Source organism: Chanodichthys erythropterus, chromosome 21 (genome assembly GCF_024489055.1).
Source record: "Chanodichthys erythropterus isolate Z2021 chromosome 21, ASM2448905v1, whole genome shotgun sequence".
Lineage (NCBI taxonomy): Eukaryota > Metazoa > Chordata > Actinopteri > Cypriniformes > Xenocyprididae > Chanodichthys > Chanodichthys erythropterus.
In genome coordinates, this window is record NC_090241.1 from 19205641 (window position 1) to 19227618 (window position 21978).

General features: G+C 40.3%; 2 protein-coding genes and 2 non-coding genes across 4 annotated transcripts; 3 read left to right on the forward strand and 1 right to left on the reverse strand.

The window, feature by feature from the left end:
• The first annotated feature begins 97 nt into the window (after nt 1-97).
• trnaa-ugc (transfer RNA alanine (anticodon UGC)) lies at nt 98-169 on the forward strand. Its single transcript has one exon. It is a non-coding gene; the product is annotated as a tRNA-Ala (tRNA).
• A 6802-nt stretch (nt 170-6971) lies between these two features.
• trnaa-cgc (transfer RNA alanine (anticodon CGC)) lies at nt 6972-7043 on the forward strand. The gene has a single exon. It is a non-coding gene; the product is annotated as a tRNA-Ala (tRNA).
• A 3854-nt stretch (nt 7044-10897) lies between these two features.
• On the forward strand, nt 10898-15424 carry LOC137010542 (protein SPO16 homolog). Its single transcript, XM_067372614.1, has 5 exons — nt 10898-10960; nt 11120-11213; nt 14405-14576; nt 15005-15083; nt 15314-15424. The coding sequence occupies exons 1-5, from the start codon at nt 10898-10900 to the stop codon at nt 15422-15424; spliced, it is 519 nt and encodes a 172-aa protein (XP_067228715.1).
• Nucleotides 15425-15794: 370 nt separating this feature from the next.
• On the reverse strand, nt 15795-21371 carry glmnb (glomulin, FKBP associated protein b). The gene is made up of 18 exons (XM_067374536.1): nt 21333-21371; nt 20888-21007; nt 20020-20130; nt 19830-19938; nt 19470-19707; nt 18929-19031; nt 18660-18838; nt 18306-18359; nt 18161-18191; nt 17955-18044; nt 17644-17685; nt 17478-17551; nt 17242-17326; nt 16999-17108; nt 16393-16450; nt 16162-16297; nt 15973-16064; nt 15795-15881 (listed from the first exon to the last, which is right to left on the reverse strand). Exons 1-18 carry the CDS (start codon nt 21369-21371, stop codon nt 15795-15797), a joined length of 1758 nt encoding a protein of 585 aa, XP_067230637.1.
• Nucleotides 21372-21978: the final 607 nt, after the last annotated feature.

Genomic DNA, 21978 nt, shown 5'->3' on the forward strand with positions numbered 1-21978 from the left:
AACCAATTTGGTGCATGAATTGCAACGTTGTCCTTTAACACCTTTACATCTTGAAAGGCACATGTACCTACAAAACAGGAAAAAGGTTTCAGTGTCTGGGGATGTAGCTCAGTGGTAGAGCGCATGCTTTGCATGTATGAGGTCCTGGGTTCAATCCCCAGCATCTCCAAGCAATGTTGGGCTTTAAGTAAAAGGCTTCAACCACATACATGTTTCTAACCAATTTGGTGCATGAATTGCAACGTTGTCCTTTAACACCTTTACATCTCGACATGCATATATCTCTACACAACAGGAAAATTGCATCAACGTCAGGGGATGTAGCTCAGTGGTAGAGTGCATGCTTTGCATGTATGAGGTCCTGGGTTAAATCCCCAGCATCTCCAAGCAAGGTGTCACTTTCAAGTTAATAATTATTGTATAGCCAATATAATATGACATATATATGACATTAAATAAAAAATACAATTGATGAGTGTATGTGTCTTCCACGGGTTTAGTTTAAAATGCAAACAGCAGCATAGAACAGATAAACAACAGAACCTGGATTGACATTATCAAATTGTCAGGCACCTGCAGCGTTTCTGACAACAGAAAAAAATAATTTAAATAAAAGGCATAAAATAGGCCCACACTAAATATTTTTCCCTTAAATGTTTAACAAATTAAGAACAAAACAAAAACACGGTGAATCCATTGAAGCTTTGAACAACCGCTATTTTAGACATTTTTTCCGTCAAATAAAAATAGCAGGCCTACCTCAAGGATTGTTATTGTTATGACCACGGACGGTGCATGTGTGCATACCGAACGCATCTTTCCGCTCTCATGGGCAAAGGAGTTTCTTTGAAAGGCTCGTGCACGAGACTAAGCGGAATGCGGGAAATGAAGTATACCAGGGCCCTAAATTGTAATGGACTGGAGCTCACGGTTCACATCGAGAGAAATGGGAAGCGGGGGCACCGCGATGCGACCGCAAAAGGCACTTTCACTTTCGTGATCAAAGTGCATGCCACTGATAAGCTTTGTAAATGCAGTATTACAGTAGCTATACACATACCAATTAAACGCACAGGTCTCCTCTCGTGCGTCCTCCCCACTGTCGCCGGTCGAGGCAATACTTTTCGTTTCGCTTTTAGATATCTCTTTCATAGATGCCATCAATGCTTTTAACTTTCTAGATACCAGATAACTCAAAACAGTCCATAAACTACAAATCCTCACGAAAACTTCAGTCAAGCCAGCTCGCGCGTCAATCTGAGAGATCAGCCTCTTACCTTAAAGTGTCAAATTTCTCTGTTTCTGAATGGACGGTTTTGCTTGATTGACAAACGCTAACGTTCGACCTGTCCTAAAACGTTAGCACGCTTTGATCGATTGCTTGGAGATCGCGTGTTTCTCTGTTCGAGAGCGCATTTCCTCTTCTTCAGATCTGCGACAAAACAGTTTATTATTTATGAACGAAAGCTCACAGTGTAACGAATGGAGACTCAGGCAGGGATCCATATGCAGCATTTTATTAGAGTAGAGTGGTCGTACAGGCAGGGTCAAAACAGGAACAAACGGGAACAGTAAGGAACAGGCAGAATCGTAGTCAGGGAACAGGCAGTAGATCGAGGCAGACGGATATCATACACAGAACGGTATACCAGGCAAGGGTCAGGACAGGCAGCAACGGGTCAAGAAACAGGAACAGGCAACAACGGTAACAGAAAGGCAGACAAGATAGAAACGCTCAGAATTGTACACTGGGGAAACAATACTTCGCGCTGAGGTGGTGTGAGTGGAAGTCCTTTATAGTCCAGGTAACAAGCTGCAGCTGGGTGTGGTGATTAGTGAGGAGTGTGTGCATGGCTGTATGTGGCGACAGGTGATTGGTGTAGAGTGAACATGTGACTGGCGAGGGGAATGATGGGAAATGGAGTCCGGAACTAGACAGGGGCAGACGGTGATCGTGACACACAGAAACGTGAAAATGGTCTCATTTGAAAGAAAATATCCTAAGCTAAAAGATGATATATTGTGACTGATTGAAGCTGTTGTGTTTGTGTAGGACTCAATAACCACACCGTGTAACTTCGTTCATATCAGATTTATCAACTGACGCCAACCTCTTGCGTTTTCCGATCTTTGCCGTAAACCACTGCTGTAAGCCTTAAAGGCACCGTAACCTGTCACATGCAGTGTATAACATAACAGAGTCCAACAGGACCCAATACTGAACGTTTTCAGACATAACATTTTCCCCCCACCCCCCTGGAAACTAGAACATAACATTTAGCCCCCATTTCCCAGTGTCACTATCACCCCATCACATAGTCCCCATGCCAGATGGGCGGGACCCTCAGTCTCTGAGGGCGTGCTGGCCGTGAAACTGCAACGGGCGCTGCTGGTGGATTATCCCCCCTCCAATTATCTCTTGGCTGTGGCTGCCAACTTAGAGCCGTTGCTGGGGACAGAGGTGATGCAGGTACGGTGGGGGTTGCAACTCTGTGCAGGCGGTTTGAGTGCCAACGAGTCCCATTCTCCAGTCTGTAAGTAGCCGGCCCCAACTGCTTAGTCACCCGCAGGGGCTCTGACCAGTATGACTGCAGCTTATTTTGGCGGTGAAGGCGTTTGACCCTGACCCAAACCCCTGGAGAAAGTGAGGGGGTTTTCACCCTGTGCGTGGCATCAAAACTCTCTTTCATCTGAGCCTGCAAACTTTTCACCTGAGGTCTTGCTTTCTGGAGTTCTGGGCTCCCACGTGCCGGAGCTAGCTCAGCTCTCAAACAGTCCAGTGGTTGTTTTAGTTCACGCCCAATCATGAGCAAAGCAGGTGACACTCCTGTGGTGGAGTGCTTGGATGCCCGGATGGTTAGGAGAGTTTGGTTGAGCGCGTCGCTGAAGATTTTCCCTTCCTCCAGACAGGCTCGGATTCCATTTTTGAGAGTTTTATTCAGTCTTTCCACCCCCCCCCCACCCCCCCCCCCCATTACTCTCTGGGTGATACACTGCTGTCCTGATGTGCTTGATGGACCGTACCATGAGAAACTCTGTGAACTCCGCAGATACAAATTGGGGCCCGTTATCCGTTGTGACGACACTGGGCAGTTACGTACCATCTCCTCAACATCAGGGTCTATGTTGGGCCACCACACTGTGTCACGGCAGCGCTGCTTCACCTTGACCACCCCCAGGTGTCCCTCATGCGCCATGTGTAGCACTCTGGACCTGAGAATCTCTGGAACGACTGCACGGTGGCCACGGGCCAGGCACACCGCTCCCCAGCAGGAGAGCTCATTACGGAAACGGTAATAGGGAAGCAGCCTGTCATCCACTTTGGCAGGCCAGCCGTCAGAGTGACTACTGAACTGAGGGGCCCGTGCAGGATGTGGACCCAGTCTTCGTCGCTCTCTGTGTCTGCTGTCACCCCGCCCGTCTCCTTCGTCACTGACACCGCTCTAGACAGTAGGTCAGCTACCGTGTTGGCCCGCCCAGGCAAAAACTCCAGGCTGAAGTTGTACTGGTTAAGCCTGTCAGCCCACCTCAGAAGTCTCATGGGCCTGTGCCCCGAGCCTTGAGTCGCCAGCAGTGCCGTCAGCACTTGGTGGTCTGTGCGGATGGTGAAAGGCCTCCCGTATAGGTAAACATGCCAGCGTTCACATGCCCAAAGGCAGGCCAGGGCCTCCCTCTCCCCTACTGAATACTTCTGCTCTGCAGGGGTAAGTGCCTGTGAGGTGAAAGCCACTGGCCGTTCCACCCCCTCCTGAGTCTGGGAGAGCACAGCGCCTAGTGCCACCCCGGAGGCATCGCAGGTGACCATGGTGGGCGCAGTCAAGCTGAAATGGGTCAGTGTGGGTGGGGAAGTGAGCTGCTGTTTGATGATGCGCACGGCTTCGTGGCAGGCTGGGGTCCAGTCCCACGGAACATCCTTCCTGAGCAGCCGGCGCAGGGGGGCCGTTAAGTCAGAGTAGTGTGGCATGAATCTGAGATAGTAGGCGGCCATCCCCAGAAAGGACGACAGCTGGGATGGTGACTGTGGGTCTGGCAGGGAAAGAATGGCCTCAGTATGGGACACAATTGGGGCGATGCCCTCCTTCGAGAGTCTGAAGCCCAGGAACTCGACCTCCTCAACCCCAAACATGCATTTCTCAGAGTTCAGTGTGACGCCATGCTGTTCGAAACGCTGAAAAACCTGCTCCAGGCGATCATCATGCAGTGCGGTGGAGGGCGCATGCACCACCACATCATCCAGATAGATGGAGACACCCTGGATACCGGCCAGTATGAGTGACATTATCTTCTGAAAACAGCTCGGGGCTGATGAAAGTCCAAACGCCATGCGTTTAAATCTGAAAACCCCCACGTGCGTGACAAACGCTGTAAGGTCCATGCTGGCCGGTGCCAGAGGCACCTGCAGGTAGCCGTTACGTAAGTCCATCTTACTAAAAACAGTGGAGCCGTGGAAATGGCTAGTGAGCTCCTCAGCCGTAGGTAGGGGGTACTTATCAGGGATGATGGCTTTGTTTACATCGGTGAGGTCGACACAGAGTCGCAGTCCGCCCCCCTTTTTCTTGGCTATTAACAGGTTAGACACCCACGGTGATGAGTCAACAGGCTCTATGACGTCCGCCTCCACCAGGCAATGAAGCTCGGCCTCCACCGCGTCACGGAGAGCCAGGGGAATACGCCGAAGGGGCTGGATAATAGGGCGGACCGACAGGTCAACCGTAGGCTGGTGTACAAATCCAGTCATACAGCCCAGCCTGTTGAATAGTTGTGGGTAGCGGTCAGGCCAGGAGGTAGCGACCTGCAGGACATGCAGGCCCCTAGCATCACTCACAGTAAAACCCAGGGCAAGGAACAAGTCTAGGCCCATAATGTTAGCTCCCTTCCGGGTGATGCAGAACTTAGCGGCAGGCGCACATTGTTGATCATATCTGACGGGGAGGCAGGCCACACCCAGAGTGGAGATGGGAAAATGGCCGTAGCCTAACAGGGGCTTAGCTGCTGCGTCCAGAGGCACGTGACTGAAGAAGCGGTCATATGTGCATTTGTTCAGGATTGACACTTTAGCCCCTGTGTCCACGAGGAGTGGAATGAGAGCTGTGCCCACGCAACATGTGCAAAGCTTGAATGAAGGCTGTGGGGTCTGTACAGTGTTTATGGGGACAGCAGCAGTATCATGGCAAGCAGGAGAAGAGCGACAGCAGCGTGCGAAGTGGTTCAACTTATGGCAGTTTCGACAACGTTCTCCCTGGGCAGGGCATGACTGATCTCTGGTTGCATGTTTAGGAGAGCCACAGTTGCTACAGCTCTTGAGCCCACTCTCCCTGGGCCCCCTGTCCACTCTCTGTACATCCAAACTGTCACTCACCCTGTCAGCTGCCTCTGCAGTCGCTGTGTGCTGAACTAACGGTGGTGATGATGTCACAGGCTCGTGCACAGCGCGAATGAACTTGCGTGCCTCTGCTAGAGCAGTTTCCAACTGCTTTCCAATTACTTAAGCATCCGCCAGTGTTGTGGAGTCTGGCTCTAGTAAAAGTCTCTCCCTCAGTTGGTTACATGACGTTTTCTCTATTAACTGGTCAACAATAAGTCCATCCTCCAAAACCCCAAAATCACAAGTCTAGCCAGCTCACGCAATACTGATACATAGTGGGCAACGGTTTCACCTGGCTTTTGGGTCCTCTGACGAAACTCAAAACGATGCATCCGCCGGCTTCATCCGCAGCTGAAATGAGCCTTTAAAGCGGCCGTGGCTGTGACATACTTATCATCTGATAAGGTGCGCGTGGCGAAGATTCGCTGGCCCTCCTGCCCGAGACAATGGCGCAGGAGCGCGCACTTCCTGGCCTCCGCGAGGTCAGAGTGTCCCAAAGCCAGCAAATAATCCTCAAACGATGTCAGCCAGCGATCCCATGGAACAGCTGGATCACCAGGAACAGGTAGGAAAGGAGGCGGTGGTGGTAAGATGAGTTCAGACATCCTCGTTCGCCAAATGTTGTGTTTGTGTAGGACTCAATAACCACACCGTGTAACTACGTTCATATCAGATTTATCAACTGACGCCAACCTCTTGCGTTTTCCGACCTTTGCCGTAAACCACTGCTGTAAGCCTTAAAGGCACCGTAACCTGTCACATGCAGTGTATAACATAACAGAGTCCAACAGGACCCAATACTGAACGTTTTCAGACATAACAGAAGCAGCCCTTATCAAAAGTGCGGGGGTCGATTTCTTTCTTTTCCTGTCCCCGTGCCAATGGCGCGCCTGACCCTTTCTATCGAAATGGTCAGTACTTCTTTTCGCTCGCTTCATTTTGCTTGTTGCTTAGCGAAATATGTCTGGCACGTGTGAAACGCCCCGAGAGTTAACAAATAAGCATATATGTATATATAGCATATTTTTCTTTAACCATGCAGCAAACAGCAAAAAAACAACAACGTTTAACTGATAGTATTATCGGTTAAAATTCTTACTTTCGGTTAACGGTTAAACGGTCAATGTGAGCATCCCTAATATAAATCTAAGAAAAGGCACATGGAAGAACACAACAGGAAAATCTTTCTAAAATCGGGGGATGTAGATCAGTGGTAGAGCGCATGCTTTGCATGTTTGAGTTCCTGGGTTGCATCTCCAAGCAATGTTGTTATTTCAAGTAGTTTTCCTGTTTCCAAAACCACTGAACCTTATGTACAAGTATTCCAATTTCTGACTTTGTCAATTATATAAATCTAAGAAAAGGCACATGGAAGAACACAACAGGAAAATCAGTCTAAAATCGGGGGATGTAGCTCAGTAGTAGAGCGCATGCTTTGCATGTATGAGGTCCTGGGTTCAATCCCCAGCATCTCCAAGCAATGTTAGGCTTTAAGTAAAAGGCTTCAACTACATAGTTATTTGGTGCATGAATGGCAATGTTGTCCTTTAACACCTTTACATCTTGAAAGGGGGAAAAGGAAAACAGGAAAAAAGTTTCAATGTAAGGGTATGTAGCTCAGTGGTAGAGCGCATGCTTCGCATGTATTAGGTTCTGGGTTCAATCCCCAGCATCTCCAAGCAAGGTGTTACTTTCAAGTGAGCTGTTTCTACAACCTCTCAACCTTATCTGCATGTATTCTTTTCTTCTCCATTACCACCTTTACATCTTGAAATGCACAAGTAGAAATCCACGATCATCAGGGGATGTAGCTCAGTGGTAGAGCGTGTGTGAGGCATGTGTGAGGCATGTGTGAGGTCCTGGGTTCAATCCCGAGCATCTCCAAGCAATGTTGGTCCTTTAAGTAAAAGGCTTCAACAACATATATATTTGTAACCAATTTGGTGCATGAATGGCAACTTTGTATATTAACACCTTTACATCTTGAAAGGGGAAAAAGGAAAACAGGAAAAAGGTTTGGTGCATGAATTGCAACGTTGTCCTTTAACACCTTTACATCTTGAAAGGGGAAAAAGGAAAACAGGAAAAAGGTATCAACGTCAGGGGATGTAGCTCAGTGGTAGAGCGCATGCTTCGCATGTATGAGGTCCTGGGTTCACAGTTTTTCTGTTTCCAAAACCACTGAACCTTATGTACAAGTGAAGAGTTCATTTGCAAAAACCGATAAACGCCATTTTTTTTTTAAAAATGAACTAAGTGCTGTGCATTATTCTCCATATAATCTTTATAATTATCTTTGAACTTCCGTTTTTGCTGTAGCTCTGTATTTCTATGGCATCGCTGTCAAAGAATAACTTAATTAGCTGGTGAAGTCGATTTACTTGTTGTATAGTTAATAAAAGTTATCGTGAGCATTGTATTGTATTGTATTGTTTAAAGCAGATGTCTTAACAAATGTCAGCAGACCACGAAGATTCACGAGCAGTTCATTCATAAATGCGTAAGATCGCTTTAGAAATACAAACAGGAAGACGAAAGACAACGAGCGCGCTGAAAGGGGCGGGGCTACTGTTTTTATCATGAAAAAAAAATCGTGTTTTAATTTTAAAAAGTCACTTGTGAAAATGCTATTTTTTTTACATTTATTTATGTTTTTGTTGTGTTTATTGTTTTGTTGAGTACAAACAATTTCAGTAACAAGCTGAATTAACATTCAGCATTTCTGAATGTCCCAGTTTCAACCTGGTTTCAACCCGCCGCTCTAACATTACATTCCCAGCTAACACACGACGTAACAGTTACGTAATGTATTCGTACTTTTTGGTAATGTCATGACTTACTAACTGACAACGTAACTACGACGTCGCATGCCAGTAATTTCATTACCTTCAGATTACCATCTCACAACGTCGTCAGTACGTTCTCCTAACGTTATAAGATTACCCAGAACGTTCCAGATACGTCCTCTATTCGTAATATATTGGTAATTCCATGACTTACTAGTAACGTAACTACAACGTTGTATGCCCGTAATAATATTACCATCAAATTACCATATCACAACGTCGTCAGTACGTTCTCCAAACGTTACAAGATTACCAAGGACGTTCCAGATACGTCCTCTATTCGTAATATAATGGTCATTCCATGACTTACTGGCAACGTAGCAGCAACGTCATGTGCTCGTAATTTCATTACCATCATTTACAAATTCTTTATATGTTATTATTACCAGAATTTGCAATATAAAACGTGTAATTAAATGTCAGACACAAGACTGAAATGTCCCCTTAAGAAAAAAAAGGTTTCTTTTCACCAAATCAGAGTATGGATGACTGTTTTTTATATATAGTGACGTGACATACAGCGCGCGCCTCCACAAATGTAGTGCGCGCGTGCCCACAGTATGTTGATAAGAGTGTAAAGTTAATTTTTCTGAGAGAAGAATTTATTTTTCCGAGGTGACAACGAATAAATGGCTTTTATAAAAATGTATAAAGTTAACTTTGGAAAGACGCAAAACCTTTTTTTATTGTTATGTTTACGTTAGTGCAGGTGGCCGTTAGAGTTGCCATGGCAACCGGGAAAACATTCAAGCTGCTGGAGAGGACAGCGTCGACGTTTCTCCGTGTTTCTCGTCAGTTTTATAGCAATAAAGTTCAACAACTGCGTCAGATTGGTTAAGTAACATTACCCACAGTCTACTTTAAGTACTTTTGTTAATATTTTTACCTTTGTGATTTCCTTGATCGTCTGAAATATATGTTATGCAAAATGTTACGTTAGCATAGCATATGTTTTTAATGATACTGAGAGCAAAACGTCTTGAATGCTTTTATTTTATGTTTCGCTGTAGGCTATATGTTTTTATTTATAGTTTGAGTGTATTTCATTATTTTTATTTGGAGTTTTATTCATGTTCTGTGTGTTTTTCAAAATAAATGAATTGAATTCATTTCGAGTCTGCATTCATCGTTCACAGCTGTTGGAATAGCCTTTACATTAGTTTGGGCAAATGAGGACATAAATTAGGTTAAACTACTGCATGTCCGCCCATAGAAAAATAAATAAAAATAAGAATTACCAACTGATGACCAACACACAACTATTGATACACAACGTTGCCACGACGTCGCAGTTACTAACTGGCAACGTCACAAAGTTACGTTGTGGCGACGTATAGGCACCTTTCACTTTTCCGGTTGCCACGACGTAACTAGTTACGTCGCCACGACGAAAGTTTGGTCACCAAATTACGTTGCAGTTACGTAACAGTCACGTATTTTGGTTAGCTGGGTTGGCGTCAGTTGTCGGACTGTCAAGGTAAAAACTTTCTATAGACCCTTTTACAGCCCACGTGAACAAGCAGTTGCGCGCGCATTTTGACAACGGAAGTGGTGCTGTTGCCTATTGGTTTTAATAATTTTTTACATTTTACTTTTTTTTTACAGTCTATGGTTTTAACGTGTTAGCAACTCTGAAAGTTTTTCAGGGTTCTCAAGTGTAACGCACTGAGCGTGACAGTCACTCTTTTGTCACGCACTCCCGCCACACATTGTATTCCTCACGCAGAAAAACTATTTTTCATATATTTAATATGCCGCCGCGCCGGGCAGGAATCAAGCGCGTCTCCCCTGGAGTAGCCTGCCACTTATCAGCCAATCAAAAAAAGAAAGAGGCTACACAGTAGCCAATCAGAAAATAGCACTATTGTATCTGGGTACGATTTAACTCAACAACCAATGAAAAAGAGCATATCCTGGAATTTTTCACCATCATCCTCGTTCACCCACAGAGGAAAACGGCTCTGAGCATCACTTTGAGCACAGCGTAAGTCATGATCTCCTATTTTAATGTTACAACAAATTCACAGCTTGTTTGACACAAACAATGACAACTTGACTGCTGTTAGAGAATGTTTCCCAGATAATCAGCATCAGTTGTTCATGAGTGTCTGAACAGTCAACAGTTAAGCCTGTTCACTAAAAACACCTGCTCAGTAACGTAGTAGTTATATTTTCGTTATCACAGGATGACTGACATTTTGTCACATTAAACATCTCTCTCTCCAAATAGGCTTAATAATTTTATTAGCACTAAATAAATTATAGTGTATTACATCGTCGATGTTATTGGTCACTTTAAAAATCATGTCATCCTTGCCTGTCTTTAAAACTTGAGAGCCCTGGTTTATGTATATATATATCTGGCCACTGTATTTGGCCATCTGCTAACGTCTTCTATCCACTCGACTACACGGATCTGATAGCCGGATACCATTTGATAAAGTCAACTTTTTAAAATAACTTTATCTGTCTGTGTTGCTTAATCCGCTCGCGAAGCTGTAGATATAAATATCACTTTCGGAGTTGCTAACACGTTAGAACCTATGGGGAACAACACCACTTCCGTTGCCAAAATGCGCGCGCATACGTTGCTACGTCATCATTGTGTACAAACAGTAAAAGGCTCTTTTGTGGAGGAAAACTGTTAGCACCGTAACTAAATGAATATCAAGCCAATTATCTGGAAATGGCAAGCCATACCAACACATCTTCTTGGAAAACAACCGTTATAATCAGCACCTCACCTCAGGTTGGTTTCCCGTGTTTACGTTGCTGTTAGTTCATAGGTTGTAGTTGTTATAGCTTTGAGGAAAATATTGTTTTTCTGTTTTTGATTTTACTAATTTATTGGCTGACTGAAGCATGCTTATTTATGCGTTTATCTGCTTATTTTGTATTATCTTCGCAGTGTGATGAACCCTCACAGATACTTTTAGCGCAGCAGCACAGGATTCGCCGCTCGGATAGCATTCTGTCCTCTTCTTTTGTTTTCCCCTTGTCAGGTAGAAATTAGTTAAATTTCATAAGTAAATGTAATACTTTATAGATGTCCTACTGGATTATTTTTTTTTTCAATGCAGTAATAACGAACGAAATCTTGTATGTGCTGCAGTGTGCAGAAGCTTCCGCCAGAATCGCAAGTAGCCTATATATGGGCTGCGTTCCACTCCAGTTTTAGACACGCACTCGCGAACTTCCCTAAGCACTTCCCCTGGGGGAATTCTGAGGAACATTCTGAAGTGCGTTCCACTTCGTGAAGTGGACGAGGGAAGTTTACATGGACAGACCCTTGCTCCCTCGATTTTGACAGAGTCTACTTCACATCACATGTACACTTCAGGCAGCTCCATAACCCAAATTGCAACACGATTATGACGTCACCGCATATCGCGTCGAAGGGCATTTAAAAAACGAACTGGAACGCAGCCATAGGCCAATGCCAACTGTGACCATACTGTGACACAAAGAACATGCGCCACAAGTCAGAACTGTCATTATGCACATGCGCGTTACATCCTCTTTCAGCTTGAGAAATTTAAAGGTGCTAAAGTGCAATCTTTTTGTCGACTGAGAAACCAAAGACTGTTACTGAGTTTTTGAAATGAGTGCATGCGTAAGAACAACCCCCCTCCTTCACAGCTCATTTCGAGGGAACGCCTCCCAAAACTTGTGCACGAGTATTGGAACACGAGTGTTTACCACCGGCATGCGATGTGTCGTGTTAGTGGATTCATTATGTCGGACTCACCGCAGGTAACTCATAATCTGCAGTTGTTACTCCTGACAAAAACATTGCATGCGGCGCCTGTATAGTGTGGAAAGTTACTGGAGCGCGCAGCCGCGCACATCTCGCACAAGGAACGTCATGGCAGTGATTGACAAGCCAGTGGGCCAATCCGCGCATGTCTTTCACAACGAACGTAATGGCAGTGATTGACAAGCCAGAGGGCCAATCGTTTACGCAATGATCGCGTAATATATATGTTGATATATATTAATATTATTCCTTTCAGTGCACCTAATAAATAGTCTTTTATCAGTTAGTAAAGACAGTTTCAAGTAATATTGCTAAAATGTATAAAACAAAACATCCTCTTTAGCACCTTTAAAGGACGTAACCTTAGTTTACATCGTTGTGAAGATATTCGAGATATGTGGGAGGGGTAAATCTTATTCCTTTTTCATTGTTAGAGAGGATAGATATTTGTTCGTGTCTAATCATGAAAGTAAACTTTATAAATATTGATTTGTTTACTTAAACGTAATGTAACCTATATAGAGTGCTGCAGTGAGTGATTACACTTTTTGTAAGCCAAACCGGAAGTTAGTATCACCCTGGTTCTCTGGACAAAAATTTACTTATTATGATTATTGCAGAAACATAAATTCTGTGACCAAAAAAGAACTTCACAAAAGAACAAAACTTTTTGAACCCTAAATACAATCGGCAGAACTTGTGAATAGTTAAACCGAGGCTGAAGGCTATTGCTAGTCTCATTTAGATGTTAGCAACTGCATTTTTTCCATACAAATGAATTGAATTGAATATACTTTATTCTCCCATTGCTGGGAAATTCATCTTGGACAACCATGGCATAGCCAGTACAACATTAAACTCACATAAACAGTACAAACATAATAAATTACTAATAACCACAAGCCAGATAAAACAACAATACCCTACCTGTTCTTTCATTTAAGCAATTCCCTATTAAATAGTTTAACTGCAGTTGGAACAAAATAATTTTTGTAGCGATTTGATTTGCACTTCAAACCCTTAATCGTCTCCCAGAGGGTAACATCTTAAAATCCTCATGTAAAATATGTGTCTCATCAGCAACAATTTTCTTAGCTTGTCTTAAAATAGATATCTCATACAGCTCCTATATAGATCATTTCTCGTCACACCCAACAATTTTTAGAGCCGTGTGTACAAGTCGTACAAGTTTTGATTTTGATTGGACAGTCAGGATTCCATACCATGCTGTATTCCATATCTTATCAAACTCTCACAAACAGACTGATAAAAGAAAAATAAAATCTTCTGATATACCCCAAATATTTTTAATCTTCGCAAAAAATATAGCCTTTGCTGCAATCCAGAACACAGACTGTCAATGTGGGAGAACCAACATAATGAACTGTCAATATAAACGCCCAAGTTTTTATATGATGAAACCTGTTCAATAATATTTCCATGTATTATTACAGGGCTATGGTCCCCCACAGATCTGGGGTCAAAGATCATCTCAACAGTCTTTTTTTCCATTTAAAATCAAGGAATATATAAACTGTTAAAGGCAAGGCAAGTTTATTTATATAGCACATTTCATACACAATTGTAATTCAAAGTGCTTTACATAGAAAAATAATTAAAATAATCATTAAATAATTACAACATGCGTCTTGCTCTAGTACTTCCCCATATTGTTTTTTTTTTCTCTGTGGGGTTATACTGATTTATGATGTAAAATAAAATGTGAAAATATCTTTTGTCAAAGATATTTTGTCTGGGTCATTTTTCAGCTTGTGGTAACCACGGATCTTATTTCAGTCTTTTAACCTATAATCATAATAAATAAATAAATAAATAAATAAAGAAACCTATTTATTTTAGCTGCAAGTGCTTATTTTTAATAACTTATTTTTAGGGTTTGGCCTGTGGAACTGTCAGTCTTGCAACCCTCTCATGTTAGGAATTCACTGAGAAATCAGGCAAGCACTTACACTGTGTTACAAATGTACTGATGACAGAGGCATAGTATAAAACTAGAGTTTGTTAGCCCTTTAACATTTCCGGAATTCGCAAAAACTAAGTAGTTTTCATAGTTGGGTAAACTTCTATAGTGGTAAAAAGGAGACTACAGCAAATATGATTTTAGCATTCCGATTTGTTCCAACAGAAAAAGAAAAAAAATCCACAATAGGCTTTCCACGACTTTCCAAAAGAGGAAAAAATTATAGAGAGATTGATTACAGCAGTCAGAAGAGAAAAAAGATGTCAAATTTTAGTTGTTGTATTAGAAACACCCTTGCAGCAGTAATGCCTATTGATATTACACAATATAAATATAAAGGAAAATATAACACAAAGTATAGTGTTGAATATATACATAAATAAAAAAAAATACAGTCTGTGAAAATAGATCCTAGGTGTACACTAAAGAGTTCTCTTCACTTTTCTGTTGCACAGGTACGGCTTTCTTGCTAGTCACACTGGAGGAGTTTTCGTGTGAGCTTGAGAATACTGAACTTTTTGAGAGAATTGAGAAGTTTGTGCACGTCCATAGAAACAGTTTTCTTCTGCTTCAAGCCCCAGTCTATGGAAAAAGAGAGTGGGAAATTTTCTCATCAGTGCAGAACAGGTGATTGATAAATTAAAAACTACAAATGTACAACCTTATTTTGAAAGCCAAGCACGCCATATTACATAAATGACCAACAAGGCAGAGTTCTAGACATGGCATCTAGAGATTCACTCAGACTCATTGAATAAGGTGCCTGTGTGGCACAATTACTTTTCAAAGGTGACTAATAATAAATAATGAACAAACTTTGTGGAAGAGTTCAGTTCTGGCCAGCAGCAAAGATTTTTATTTTAGAAAGAAAGAAAGAAAGAAAGAAAGAAAGAAAGAAAGAAAGAAAGAAAGAAAGAAAGAAAGAAAGAAAGAAAGAAAGAAAGAAAGAAAGAAAGAAAGAAAGAAAGAAAGAAAGAAAGAAAGAAAGAAAAAGAAAAGAAAGAAAGAATACGTGATAAATGGTGTAATTCTGATATTTTAATTTTTTGCAACAGATTCCTTGGCTGTAACCTCAGAGTCATACCTGTGCATAATACAGCTGATGTAGTGAAGGGAATGCTGATCATTGCTAAGGTAACCTGTGATGTCTTACAGTTTGCGTTTTCTTTATTCTTATAATTTTTTTGTAATGTTTTGATTTTACAGTGAATTCTGTCTAGAGGTAATATAATATGGTTTAAATGTTCATTTGAATTTTACGTCAAGGACTGTGCTCACTGTAAAAGTATTTATACTAAAATTCAATTTATGAGAAGTATATTGGCATGGTGACTGCAATAGGTTTAATGGCCTTTATATTCCAGGCCACAAGTAAACCCAATGTGGAGAATTTGAGAGATCAGATGTCTTTGGCTTGTGCTCAAATCATTGATCATAGCCCAGTTTGGGGGATGCTTCAAGAGAGAGAGTTCTAGTGATATTTATGTTCATGTCCATTCATTTTCTTAATGTTTTGCTATACTTCTTTTTAACAGCAGATGTCAGTATTGTTTCATAGTAAGTTGTGTAAAAACTATTCATATTCAGATTGCTATTCATACTTTTTTCATATTCTTGTAAAACTTTTTTCTTTCATAATAGCAATTCTTCATTAAAAACAAAATATAAACTTTGACAGAGGTAAAATCACCACCTTTCTGTGCTGAGAAAGACTGAAAAGAGTATGAATACAGTATTGAAAATATCAATATTGTATCTTTCACAGGCAAAATGCAGCATGGTACAGGGAATGTAAATAAATAAATACATTATTCAGTTCAGACCACAGTAATTGTGCCCACTTGTTCATTTTTGACCCTCCTCAATGATGTCCTCTATGCGAACCACAAGGCTTTCCATTAAGTCATATGTGATTAGGGCGCACTGCAAGACCTGCAAATGATATATTTAGTGTTATGTATGACATACTGTCATTATTTTTAAACTGAATTCAGGTAAGTAGTAGGCCTACTCATAATCTAACCTTATCTTGTGCCTCAAGTGGCATGCTGCCTAGTGTTTCTGTTTTCACAATCAAGCTCTGAACTGATCTCTTCCCAGGGGCCTCCTTAAATTCTGTGGGGAAACAAAGATGTTACTACAAGTCAAATTTTATTTTTATCACTACATAATATATACATTTAACAGAGAAAGAACACAAAACATATATTACCTTTAGCCTTGATCTTTTTGTCCTCTCTAAGTGTTTTTAGCTCTTTTCCATAGTATGATTTTGACATGCTTAGGCATACTCGTAATAATTTTGTGTAACTTTCTGCAATGTGGCACAGGTCTATCCATATTCCAGTCTGAAAATAACAGGGTGGGTCTTATAAATAGAACATAATGAAAATATACAGTATATATATAGTGGTGATTTGACAGACTGTTGTAAAAATCTTACGGAAATTTCTCTTTCCTTTATCAATAAATACCGCAGAAGATTCAGAGACTCCATGATCCTTTAAAAGCAATAAAGATAAAAATATTAAGGTTGGAGTGAAAAAAAAACAAACAACACAAATAACTCTTCTTGCTTATAGTCATATTTTGTCCTTAGATATTTCTAAAGTTACGTGCAACAGGTGCATAAAGCTGACCATCAGCAGGATGAAGCAAGGCCTAAGTAATTTATCAGGGACAGATTATCTAGACAAGGTATGTCAATCACTCAGGTTTTAGTATCATTTTAAGAATGACACTGGATCTGCCTCAAAATATTGGACTACTCACCATCTGTTCTGCATTGTGGGATCGTGGCAGTAAACCTGGACTACACTCATAAATAAATTATGGTAAGGGATGGATTGTATCTAGCTAGTAGGAGATCTAACATTTAAAATAGAGACAGCTGCCATACGTGGAGTCTGTACTTGGGTTACGATTCATGTCAATGATTTGTTGATATGAAAGTTGATTAGATCCATCAAGAAGTAGTTATTGGCATTTAGTGGCTTGTCAGGTGATTGTTTTCCTTTACTAAAAGCTTAAAAATACAGGTCTTGTTCACCTGTCCATCCCATGTAGCAAGTCAGTTTCATGGCCCTGTGGGAGAGTGATAGTGTCTCTGAGCAGTGAGATGAGCCATGTCCCCTCAAACCAGCCATCCTGGTAGGCTGACTTAAATAGCAAAAGAGAATAAATATTTCTAACATAAGTGATTCAGAGATGATTAAAATCCTATCACTTGGACAAGTGGACATTTAAGCATGTGATTCATGACTGTAAGATATCTGATCGTTTTGTACACTACCTTTCTGCACAGTTCCACTTGATTCTTTATGTTTTTGATGATGATACTCTCTACCCCTGCATGATGGCTAGTCTTCATGATACGTCTAAGAGCATTCACAAAGGAGAAATTAATAGGAGCAATTAATACCCAGCTGCGAATGTACTAATTTAAGTTACACTTTTTGTATTTACATATATCAACAGATTCCATTCACTTTTAATTAAACATTGATTTAAACTATCCAGATACCATACCTGAAAAATTTGTGCTTCGCTTCACTATTAAGCTTCTCTATAAAGAGCTGGAACACCACAAGACTTCTTCCTCTCTTAATGAAAGATAGGACAAATGACCGCAAACATAAAACTTTATTTCACATAGATCAGATTTACATGCAATTTGTGTCTCATCTATACTCACCAAATGCTGGATAGGACAGTCAATCATAATTTTAATTAAGTTCTGTGAACAAATAACAAAAGTTTTCATGTAAGTTAACAATGTCATTAAAAAAGTAAACATTTTTTGAACAACACTTTTGTTTTCACCGATATGGTACTGATATATTGTGTATCCTTAGTTTTCACCAACAAGCTAGGATTTAAGAAGTGGGTGATGTGTTTTTCTTTTCTTTTCTTTTTTTAACATACAGTATAAAACACAAAAGTAAATTTAAACTCTAAATTTATTTGTTTTATTTATTCCATATAACAATATATAGTGTTGCATACCTGTGGAACCTCATGAAATGGTTTAAGCTCTAAGAGCTCCACTGGGAGACTGCAGTCTGTTACTCTTTCCAAACATTTAACATACAAGTCCTTAAAAATGCAAAAAGACATCGCTAGTAAATTACTACTCAGTACTGAAAATCAAGTATGTACAAAATTCTGCACTTGTACTAACTATTATAATTTTTGGTGGATGTTCACTTTACCAGTCCTTTCAAAATCCATGATTCATCCTTTCTGCATATAAATAAAAAGCAGAAAGGGAAGTTGGACTAAATACATGGTACACTATGTTGGGTTTTTTTTTTTTTTTTTTTTTATAAAATAAATAAAATTGCATTATTTACACACCTACTCAACAGAAGATTGATGTATTCCATATTGCACTGCAGGACGAAAACAGGGCTGAAATAAAATGTCAAATTAAACCTCTATGTAAAAACTCTGGTACATTAAAAGTATATTGGTCATGTAAACCGTTTTCATAAAGACATTGTTATTGTATACCATAAATAAAAAAAACATTGCCCATGCTCTAAAATTAAGCACAAAACAAGATTCTCAAATGAAAGGGATGTTGAACTGCTTTTGAAAGCCCAAGAGACTTGTGGCCTCAACAGTTCACACTGTCTTTAAGTCTGGTAAACACATGGCAAGAGGGGGAAAAACACATATTTAAAGTTTTGAGGTCTAACTGCAACTTACCTAAAAACTGCAGGAAACACTTCTATGGCAATAAGCTGGACAAACAGCAAGTAAGCCATGCAAGCTCTTGATTCATTTGGATGACAAGCATCTTTCTCCAGTATAGTGTCTTCTTTTCCCCTCAAAGGCTGGTAGAACAGTATTTTTGGCAGAGACTCTTGGATCAATGCTAAGATTGCCTAGTATTAGAAGCACAGAAGCACTTAGAAGTTCATACTTTTTCCAAAACTACCATGCCTAATAGTAACAAAAATGTGTGATATCATTACCATTATTTCTGTGGCAAAATTCCTCAGGGGTGAAATTTCTGTCGTGTTTGCCTCTCTGTCCAGCTGAACTTGAAGGAGAGGTTCCCTTAGACTATTCATGCAACTGAGCCATTAGAGAAAGAAAGGAAACTGTGAAGAATTATGCAAAATATTGCATTCTTATAATCTACAAACGGTTCTCAATATCGTTAATTAAATGAATGCTAATTAAATTTGCAAAATGTTAACTTATATCAGACTCTTATTTTTCAATTAAAACAACTGATTGTATCTTTAAAGATGCCTTTTGAGGAATTGTTTACTCTCGTTTAGAACAAAAGTGAACAATATAGCTAGATCTAAATCCACAAGATTTCTTCTATCACTGTTATATCGTCATATTGCCCACCCTAGTAAAGCTGTTTGAAATAATGTGTATTGTGAAAAGCACTATACAAATAATTTGACTTGAAATACTTGGATAAATGGTTCATTTCAGCAGTATGTATTTTCCATTAAAATTATTGTGATTCCATTAGTAAGAACAGGTTTGAAAACATACAACGTTAGAAGAGTAGCTCTTAGTTTGGTGGCCACTAAGTTTGTGTCTTGATTCTTGGCTTCCTGTATAAAGGGTTGTACAAAGGTCAGTACTGCAGTGCAGCATCGGCAGAGCCCATACACATCTTCCTGTTCCTGTTTTTGTGAGTAAGGTACAGGCAGCCTTGAAATTTGTTTCTGCAAAGAATCAAGCGCCAAAGCCAATCCAGGGGCTTTCGACTCCCTCATTCTCAACAACACTGAAACGGAAACAAACAGAAAATGTTGTATTACTTGATAGTTGCAGTAGAGGGAGCCCTGTTTGTTTTGGATTTTATTTTAAGTTAAAAACATGCTTTTTATACTGGTTTAATTTAATTACCTGACTGAATAAGAGGCATGAGAACAATGACGGTGTCTGCAATGGTATTTGGATCAGTCTCCTCCACTTGCTCAAGTAAAATATCGAGGAGTTCTTGCACACTGCAGATCTACAATAAAAGTTATGCTTATTTATTGTCATCATTTTACAGTAGTATTTAAGTACCATATTTGAGTAAGTACAACCTTACCTGTACAAGTTCATTGAGGATAACCTGACAGTAGGCAGGACTCCTGTCCTTTCTCAGTACTTCATTCACCAGTGCAGGTAGTAGGCCACTGCCCATAGACCTCACTATGTGCTAGAAAGACATTTATCCATTTACATTTTTTACATTTACTGAAACAATTTTGCATTTTTGAAACTTTTTGTACGCTTTATGTACTGTACTTATTATAAATTTGTGTAGTATTTGCAAATGTATGCCTACAGACATGCATTAGACCATTATTCTATACATGCCTGAAATTTGATGATTCACAATCATGATCATGAAAATTTTGCATTTGACGGATACTTGTTGTTATTATATTGAAATCAGCCATTTGAAAATATGGTGTATATTTAGTGCATTTAAGCTCTGCTTTAAAACAGCTATGGCATGTTATTTAGTGTGTGCTGCATGCATAGAAATGTGGAGCAGTGCAGAAAATTGGTAAATCAACAGCACTTAATGGAGTGCTGCTCCTGAGAGGGCTTCCAGTGAAGCAAGAAATCTGACTGGTTCTTTGCTAAACTGCATTCCCACACCCAAGGGTCATGGGACCTGTCAGTTTGGCAGAATGACAAAGTGGCGGTTTAGTAGAGATACAGCCCATCAAATTCTCCCAATCCCAGTGGATTGATGTCATAAAAATGAGCGTGGGATGTATATGTGTAACATGTTGTGGCACCTGTTTGTCTCTTAAGGACCTAAAATTTAAATGGTACCTTCTTGTTTGCAGTAGTGTGTCAGTTGATACAAAAGGCTTTAAATCATAAAATGGGTGAGAAATGCTTTCCAACAAAAAGATCTAAAATGAGTTTTAAAAGCGTTATGTCATTGCTTCCAGATTTACCTGATTGGCCTCCTCTTTTATGAAGTCCATTAGTTTACTGCTGTCACCTTGGGCAATGCAGGTGCGACCAGTATTCAGAAAGAGCTCATGGTCCTCAGGTTTAAAGTCTTCAGTTGTTCTCTGAAACATGGACAGAGTCATTGTCAAATCCTATAAATATATCTCTATAAACAATAACAAATAATCACACTGTAAATCTTTGAAGTCATGTTTATAGGATTAAAATTAATAATAACTAACACATTTACAAACCATTCAGAGCCTATTCCCTCTTGCATTTGATTATGCGCTTTACAGTCATTATCATAATGCATACTGATTTACACATATTACATTTATGCTTAACTTGATATAAGTACAAACGCAAATAGTTTATAACAAATCAGCACACATAATGCAGTAAAAAACTGCAACAAAATATGCCACTTAATTTTAGTTTCCTCACCCATCTTTGAATTACATCGTCCATTTGATTCACTGCCATTTTCAGAGCTGGTCCTTTCAAAAATAGTCCATATAAGTGACTCTTCAAGGTCAGGATTATTACAGAGGCTTTTCTGTTCAAGATCTGAATGACATCTGCAATAAAATTTCAGCACAAAAGAATAGGGTAGCTAGGTTTATAATGGAGGTCAGGGTGTTTGTAAAGAACCAAGCAAGAGGCAATCTGACAGGAGACCCTTGTAAACCTCTTAGTAAGCACTGCAGCTGAGTGTCTGCTAATAGGATTAAGAAGCAATCTAAAATAGATGGGACAAGATGGAACTCTCTCGAATGCTCTGGAAAACCATCATGAGAGTTCTTATAATTTACAGTCAATTAAAGTTCTGTTTAATCAATTGACTTTTAGAGGCACTAAGTATAATTAATTAAACATTTCTTTCTCATACATAGGGTCATACAAGAAGACCACACTGACTCATAATAACCCTAGTAGACTGCTCTCAAATAAGCCCTGTTGTTATTTAAACATGTCATGCCATGAAAATAATGAAAGCTCATCAGAAATTGCTTAGTTAATCTTTGGCGAGCATGTGTGTACTATCTCTTAGCTAAATCCCTAATAAGTCCAGCATTGCTTCAATGGACAT